Below are 8,124 nucleotides of genomic sequence, written 5' to 3'. Positions count from 1 at the left end.
AATTCTTAGCCAGTCTTGGCTAAGCATCCCTGTTGGTCATTTGACATTGTTTTTATATCAGGAAATTTAGACACCATTGATAATGATGTTAAAGTTTTAACTTCTGTCTAAGGTTAATCCTTAGTTTTTTGGCAATAATCAAATCATTTTCAATAATTGCAATTAATTAATGTGTTATCTAATGTTTGTTTGTGTTGCAGTTAAAGTAAGAGCAATTAAAACTTAGTAGTTTTGTAGTCGTTTAGTAGTTTACTTATGCATAGTTAATCCTACGCATAAGTAACAAGGCTTGATTGATCAAAATGAGTCATCAAGTAGGTTCCCCCCAGAGCCATCTTCCCCATGACCTGGGAAAGATTACGTTCAAGCTGCATCTTTCATTTGCTCCACTTAAGACGAATGTGATTAATTTAAAGAAATACAAAAAAGCCAGAGCATTTTTGTCCCCCATAGCAGCACAAGACTACTCTTCCATTAATGTTTCTCAAAGCATAATTCACACATACCACACTCAGTGACAGAGTGAGCGGCTGTGTTACACGGTATTTGTCAATCACGCAATATTGGACAGTGCATTAAATGATGTATAATACATAATAATGTACTAATAAACAAAACACTAACTCTAAAATGACAGCACCTTCTCTAATCACTATGCTGATAATCTATTTAATACTTTACCAGCAGTAAAAATAAAACTATCCTGACAGCTGTGATGAAGCTCAGGACTCAACCAGAGTTAGGCTGCTCTGTAATGATTTACCCACAGTTTATGAACTATGACTCCATGTGTGGCAGGTCACCTCTCTGATGGCAAGAAACAAACACGGTGTGACTTGCCGTTACATCCTGACCAACCCTGTCTTCATGTGGGGAATAATTGTTGCTGTTGCTCCATTTGCAAAAAAGCACAAAACTCTTTCTTTCTGGAGACACTCATGTGGATCCTGCTGCTGTTTGATGCTGAAGGTATTTGATGAACTCAGAGGCAATAATCCTATAAACAGCTGGAAGCAAACAAAATTAACTAAAAAAAACAGATTACAATCATTAGGAGATTATTTTTGACAGTAAACTCTCTTTCATGCCATCCATGTTGTTTTTGGGCCACTATATATATTTAAAGCAGATGTAAGGTCATGCAAATGTTTTGTGAGATGATGCAAAAGTATTTCAAGGGAAACTCACTGTGCATAAGTATTCCTCCACAAAAAGTGACCTTAAAAGGGCTCCATGGGAGTCCACTTGTCTGTTCTTCTTAACTTACAAGGTGTCTTAAAAAAAATTCTAAAAATCTTAGCACTAAGGTCAACAGTTATCATTTTTAAGGTTCTAGATAGATCAAACTTGGTTTCCCATGAAGTATTATTTATATCTCTATCAATAAAAGATCTTCAGAAGCCATAAGGTCACATTCAGTTAAACAGTTATCTGCTACTAAATTCATCCTCACATTAATTTCATTTTTGTTTTATACAGAAACACTGAATAGCCGACTGTCTCCCGTGAACAAAGAGAGCTTTTTAAAATGGCACAAGAAGCAAATACTAAAACTAAGGCCTGGAATCCATTTATCTGCTTCAGCTTCAGGGTACTTACTGGGAGGTGTTAATGTTATTAGGAACACTTGTGTTTTTTCCTGTCACGGCATACACAAGCCTTCAGTATTATTAGTCACATCAATCCCTGTAGAATGAATGCAACACAAAACAGTAATATAAAGAACAAGAAACACATTTGCTTGGATTTATTTGAAAAGTTGCAAAGCGTCCCATAGTGCATCATTAAGTATCAGTTGAGTCAAGAATACATCAGCCTCCAGCATTAGTGATTTTCTGCTGGTTCACTTAGACTACTTCATAAGTATGTCACACCATGGCTTTGTGTTTTTCCACTGGTGGACTTTTGACATGCAAGCTCTATTAAGACCTTGTTGTTTTTTTTCAACCTCACCCTTTCTCTTTCATCACATACCACTTCTTTCATTAAATCGGGTCATTTGGCACATATCTTTACAACCAGGTGTAGAGACACTTGATCAAACATGTAGCTGGAGTGAGAGCTTAAACTGATTTCTCAAAGCGGTCAAATGTACACAAAAGAGAGGTAGAGCACTGGTCAGTGAACCACACACTGATGCGGTGAGATTTCTCATTGATGTTTCAGATCAGCCATGACAGTGAGTGCCGCGTTCCAGCCAGGAGAACCCATCACACCGCCACCTAAAAATCATTACACACACCAGATGGAAAAAAAGAATGAGTCAGTGTTGTTCTATGTAGGGAAATTTCCCACTGTTTACTCAGCCGCCTGACATCACCTACATTTCTTTATCATCGGCTATGCAGATAAGACTTCATTCATTGCTCAAAGGTTCATCTCTTCACTACCAGTCGAGATATCAAGAAGCATTGCGCTTATTACTACACTACACACAACAAACAGCCACATTTGTAATTTAATATTCAGGTGAGCGTTGAAAGCAAACCTGGGTGACAGCCGCTGCCACACAGATAGAGTCCTTTAATTGGTGAACGGTAGTCTGAGAGAGAAGGCAAAGGTCGTGCTAGGTAGAGCTGGTCCAGTGACATTGATCCATGAAAGATATTCTGCAAAAAACAAAACCAACATGTTTCATTTCTTCTCTTTGTGTATAATTATGCTATTGGGAGAAAAGCAGCCTGGTATATGTTCAACGACTGCTTCAAAAATACACAGGAAACAGTTGTAAAAACAGTTGTGTGAGTTAGTTGGTGTGAACTTTGATTGGGTTGTGGTAAAGCTGTCTGTAACCATTAACTGCTTATACAACAGGCCCGTCGCTGAGCAGGCTGCGAATGAGTGAACACTGCAGAGGACGCAAATGACTTCCTCATCCAGTGGACAGCTGACTATGTCAAGCAAATAAGCTGCATGTCAACATTCAAATTGCCACTCAGTTCCACAGTGTATATACCCCTCCAGTGAGTCCAAAGATCCTCTCCAGGTCAGGCGGAGTCAGGATGTCTCTTCCCACCACTGACTTTTTAAAGCCAGGGGCGTATTTCTCCACCCAGTCAAATGCTAAAGAGACAGAGAGAGACACATGGTGTTTCACTGAAGCAAGTTAATCAATATACATTTAAAGAACCCTTTAAAAAATTTCACCTTTCAATATTTATAGGCCTATATCTAATTTGTAAATTAATGTTTTCTCTGTCTCCCGTTATATATGTATCATTTTTACATCACATTTAAGCACAGTTTGCTAGAAACAAATGTAGTAGCAGTGCACAGTTTTGACAGACTTAGAACTAAAAAAAAAAAACGCCCAGATCATTTGCATGTCTAACCAGTGTCTGCGAAGGCCTCTCGGTCCTGATCGGTCCACTCCCTGCCCTCGATGTGGTAGGGGGTGAACTGGGTGAACAGTGACACCACGTGGCAGCCAGGGGGAGCCAGAGTAGGATCCAAAACAGAGGGGATGGTCATCTCCAGCATAGGTCTACAGGAACAGATGATCATGATAAGAGAAGATGGTGGGAAGTGGAGGGTGTGTGAGTAATTGACAAGAATTTAGAATAAAACTTTGTCAGAATGTACATTTTTTACAAGTTACATTTAAGAACTACGAAAACAGCTGTTAGCTTCTGGCTAGCTCTGACTAATTCGTCAGTATACTGCAAGCAAGCAAACTTTGTTGTAGTGAAACTTTTTGAAAAGCAAATGTCTAGGGGACAGAAGCTCACTCATCCCAGGTTTAATCACGAGATAAAAAATACGTTAACAATGTAACCGAGTCAGTTGAAGTGTGGTGAAAATATCTACTAAAGGCCACTTAGGGAAAGATATTTAAGGTGATATTTACATTTAGGATTTCTAAGTTATGGCTTAAAGTTTAAGAGCTCAGCATCATGTTCTACTTGCTGTGATCAGTACTGCCTTTTGCAGCTGCCTAGTTAATCTCTAATCGACAGTAACAAGCCCCTTGTCCTCTTTTTTCTACACTTTGCCCTGTATTTTCCGCAGCTATGACGAAAATCTGTGCAAGAACATTAATGGAAAGTTGTTTACATCCAGTAGGGTCTCTTGCGTGGTTGGTTTTGGTTTGTGTGAGTGTAAATCTTAAGTTTTATGTGCTAAAGTGCTCATGTATGTATGAGTGTGAAGACATATTTACCTTGCTGAGGGACGCCCATTCATGGCCTCTTTATATGCTGTCTCCAGTACCTCCACGCTTTCACAGTTTAGATGAATTGAACACTGGTGATGGGGTCCAGGTTTGTCATCTGGTGTGGGAGCTGCTAAGAAGTTTGGAAGCTTGTCTATTGCCACTGTAAAAAAAATAATAATAATCATTTTTTAAAAAACAGGCCACAGCAAAGAAAATGGCAGGGAATCAGTGCTGGCTCTTCCCTTTTCATTACATTTCTATTCTAGTAAAGCCGAATGTTCTGCGCTTGAGCAGTTTACTAAATATTTGAATTGGGGTGGCTCGAATCCTTCACCTTGAATCTAAGCCTGTTAAATTCTACAAAACAACCATGACCATCATCGAGCAGCATAAAGGCTCAGTTTGGAGTGAAGACTTCCTGAGCAATAAAGCCAGGCATTACTGTAATTCACAGGCAGGAGCTACAAATGCTAGTCTAAGGCAGCTAAAGAACCCTTAACACCCACTTTAGTTGTGTATGCTTTACACAGTTTCATAATACCCCAAACTTTCTAACTTGTGTTTTCAGTACCAAAAGCTTAGGGAGTGATCCAATCTAACGCTGTAATAACACACAGCGCTGCAGAACACGTGTATTACACCTTCCTACTTCTTCACAGTTTTCAAAGTGTCTAAGTAGTGGTTCAATGCACACACATAAAAAAAAAAAACTGGTCCTTTGAAATTGTGCTTCCTTTGAGGCTGCAACACTAAATGTCAATCTCCAAAGCAGTTTTAAAAAAAATGTAAACGATCTCTGCTCAGTCTCACGGGTGGTAGTGTTTTATATTACTCTGGCAGTCAGAACTTTTGTTTTACGATGAGCACGATAGAACCAGAGCAGATTTACCATTGATCTTGGTAACAGGTGACGTGTAGTCTATCTGATCTACAGCTTTCATGAACTCTGGAGAAAGGGCGCCCTACAAAGAAAAGAAGGGCCAGAATATATTATGATGTCTGATACGGTGTTAGCATGTCTCATTTCTTTCTTTATTACCTGTGGTGTGAGGTTCTTGAAGGTAACATATGGAGTAGCATTTGATAAAACAACTTTACTGTGGATCTCCGTGCTATCCTTTAGCACCACTCCTTTAGCAACACCATCGGAACCAACAAGGATCTGTCCGACATCCTGCGAAGGATTAATGTTGTATGTGCATAAAGGCTAAAATAAAGATGTCCCCACAAAATAAGCAGCATCAAACCATTATGCACACGTTACCTTCTCAGTGTAAATGTCTACACCGTAGGATCGAGCAGCCCTAGCAATAGCCTCGGACACACCTCCCATGCCTCCTTCCACATAACCCCAGGCTCCCTTCTCCTTCTCCAGCTCTCCCATCACATGGTGCAAGAGTACATACCTTCAAGGCAAGACAATGACAGCAGTTTGTTTTTTGTTTTTTTTTCCGCCCCAAGCAGTTCGGGTTTAATTCGGTCATACTTGGAGAGCTTGCAGGGTGCAGTAAAATGTGTCTCACCCACTACCGGGATTACTCGGACTGGTCATGGCTCCGATCACACCATCAGTAGCCAGCGTTGCCCTCAGTGGCTCCGAATCAAACCACTGTGTGAGAATCTTTGACACAAAGCAGGAGTCAGTCATTGTGCCGTCTATAAAAAAACAGCAACTGATGTCAAAGCTTCGCGTAAACTGTCACAGACCTTCATTATCGGCGCAGTTACGATCTCATAAAAGTCTGGGATGTTTTTGCCCAGTTTCAGACCTTTAAATTCAGAGACAAAACCATGACTCAGTCACCGCACTACACACAATGACTACAAGTTGAATAATTTGTTATTCTGACAATAAAAATTTAGTATAAAACGTCAATTTTCCAAGCATGGATCCATCAACGCACCACATTTGACTAAGGGACTCAGTGTTTTCGCTGCAGCCAGCCTCTTCCTCAGCGATCCAGCAGTGACGCCAGGAATATCTACAGGTGGAGCATCAAGGAGAGGGTGGATAGCTCCTGCTAGCTTTTCAAGGTGTGCGAGAAACTCTGGATAAGCCTGGGAACATGTCAAAGTGTGAGGTGAAGGTGTCGGGGGTGAGCATACAGTAGGAATGTTTTCTATGAGAGGGAAGGTAATGGAAGGGCAAAGGTCAAAACAGAGAGTGGACAGCTTTGTCAGTTTATGCTAAGAGCTTGAATACACACACAAAATGACTTGCTAGAGCTACCGTAATGCTGGGATTACCTTAGCATCCTTCTGTGAGAACTTCCCAATCTCCATCTGGTTCATGGCCAAATCTGAGCCCAGCGTGAGAGACCTCGGTGGAGCGCCTCTCACCCCATCCTCCAGCATGGGGGTGAAAGCATGGGGGTCTCTCATGTACACCTTCAGCCCATGTTTCTGGAGGAGTTGAGGATAAAAACAACAAGAATGAACACAATAAAGAGCTCAAAAACCAGGCCTATCTTGTGTGTAAAACGGCTGTGTGTACCTTGAGCTCGAGGTCTTTGTATATGTGCGGTCGTAACAAACTGAGCAAGTAGGAGCACCTGGAGAAGCGGAAACCTGCCAACAAGAGTGTCACAAAAATGAACTGTGCATGATGCTATGTAAAAATGACAAATTACACTCCAGGTACACTCATAGTGATCACTCAATCCCTTTTGACACATTTCTTTGCAATTAAAATACCAAATCCCTCCACCTGTACAGAATAGTTTCACCCAAATTACAACAAAATCAGTACTTCTGCACAGCTGGCGGTTTCTTTGTATGTGTTGCATGCCCCTGTAACTCTAAATTCTGTATAATCCACACAGCAGCTGGTGTTCCAGTGGACTATTTCTCAGTTCTGAGTTGCTACATCACTGTGCAATGAGCCACGAGGGGTAAGTGTTCTGTTACTGCTGCTGTTTGTTAAATTTGGGTGAACCTTTCCTTTCTGATCTCAGCTGATGCAGGATTATTCCCAAACCAGAGGCCATCCTACCGGGGAAGAGCTCCTCGGAAACAGCTGCTCCTCCCAGCACGTGTCTGCGTTCCAGCACTGCAGTCTTCAGTCCTCCCTTCTGAAGATAAGCAGCCTGCAGACACAGACAAAAGACACATCACCTTTACCCTGTTGCAGAATCTTGTAGGTATTACTGCAGATTGTACAGCAGGTGTTGGGAAATAAATGCATGAACTCACTGCCACCAGTCCATTGTGTCCTGCAATGAAAAACAAATTATGTCAGTTTTACTTAAAATGATCTCTGGCACACAAATTACTTTTTTTTTGTTTGTTTGTTTGGCACATGGTGCAAACTACTCTGCAGTCATTTTCACAGTGAAGTTGAGCTGCTGTGAGTTCAGATCAAACTGTGGTCCTGCAGAGACGCAAAGCCTAAGACATGCAGAAGCAACTTTCTTGGAAATGGCATCTTCTTCTGAGAAAACTTAAGCAAACTTAGCTGAAACGCTGTGTCAGCTCCAGCTCAGCTCCTGAGTGTTTTCTGCACTTTATAAGTCAGTTTACAGATCTCACCTCCGCCGATGACCAGCGCGTCATACTGAGATTTCAAAGCGGTGTGAGTTGACCTGGACCCAGTCAGCGTCCCTACAAGTGTCGCTGCCCTCCGCCCTCGATCGGTCCACACCGCTGCAGCCATGGCAGGAGTCTGAAGCCCTGGGCTACATCAATCCCTCCCACTTTCCCATAGAGCTACGGAAAGTAGATCCGGGTTTATTGCAAGAGACGCAACTTGCGCCCCCTGCTTTGGATGGAAATTAGTTACAGTATTTGTTGCACATATTTGTAAAGTGCGGTGAAAGTGTTCATGTTTTGATCCACAGACGCGGCAAAATTACGCATCCAATGACGCGCAGTTTATATGCGCCAAAAAGGGTGACATTTCTATTGAATCCATTGTTTCAAAGTTAGTCATAACCTTCTCATATGGAAGAACGAAACAAAACGAATGGTAAAAA

General features: G+C 41.4%; 1 protein-coding gene across 1 annotated transcript; it reads right to left on the bottom strand.

Annotated features, from left to right (window-relative positions):
- Positions 1-1,732: 1,732 nt before the first annotated feature.
- Positions 1,733-7,810, bottom strand: pyroxd2 (pyridine nucleotide-disulphide oxidoreductase domain 2). Its single transcript, XM_008279753.1, has 16 exons — positions 7,682-7,810; positions 7,346-7,365; positions 7,146-7,239; positions 6,648-6,721; positions 6,401-6,556; positions 6,058-6,211; positions 5,861-5,922; positions 5,677-5,774; positions 5,418-5,559; positions 5,193-5,327; positions 5,043-5,115; positions 4,160-4,313; positions 3,333-3,484; positions 2,957-3,063; positions 2,489-2,609; positions 1,733-2,222 (listed from the first exon to the last, which is right to left on the bottom strand). Exons 1-16 carry the CDS (start codon positions 7,803-7,805, stop codon positions 2,152-2,154), a joined length of 1,737 nt encoding a protein of 578 aa, XP_008277975.1. The 5' UTR covers positions 7,806-7,810; the 3' UTR covers positions 1,733-2,151.
- Between the last annotated feature and the right edge of the window lie 314 nt (positions 7,811-8,124).

This window comes from Stegastes partitus, unplaced genomic scaffold (genome assembly GCF_000690725.1).
Source record: "Stegastes partitus isolate 25-593 unplaced genomic scaffold, Stegastes_partitus-1.0.2 Scaffold169, whole genome shotgun sequence".
NCBI classification, from domain to species: Eukaryota; Metazoa; Chordata; class Actinopteri; family Pomacentridae; genus Stegastes; species Stegastes partitus.
This window is presented reverse-complemented; position numbering and strand designations above follow the sequence as displayed.

Coding starts and splice junctions, on each gene's coding strand:
- pyroxd2 (XM_008279753.1), bottom strand. CDS start 7,805: ATGGCTGCAGCGGTGTGGACCGATCGAGGGCGGAGGGCAGCGACACTT. Junction 3,485..4,159: donor AATGGGCGTCCCTCAGCAAG/GTAAATATGTCT, acceptor CTGTTCCTGTAG/ACCTATGCTGGAGATGACCA. Junction 2,610..2,956: donor TCTTTGGACTCACTGGAGGG/GTATATACACTG, acceptor TGTTTTTTGCAG/AATATCTTTCATGGATCAAT.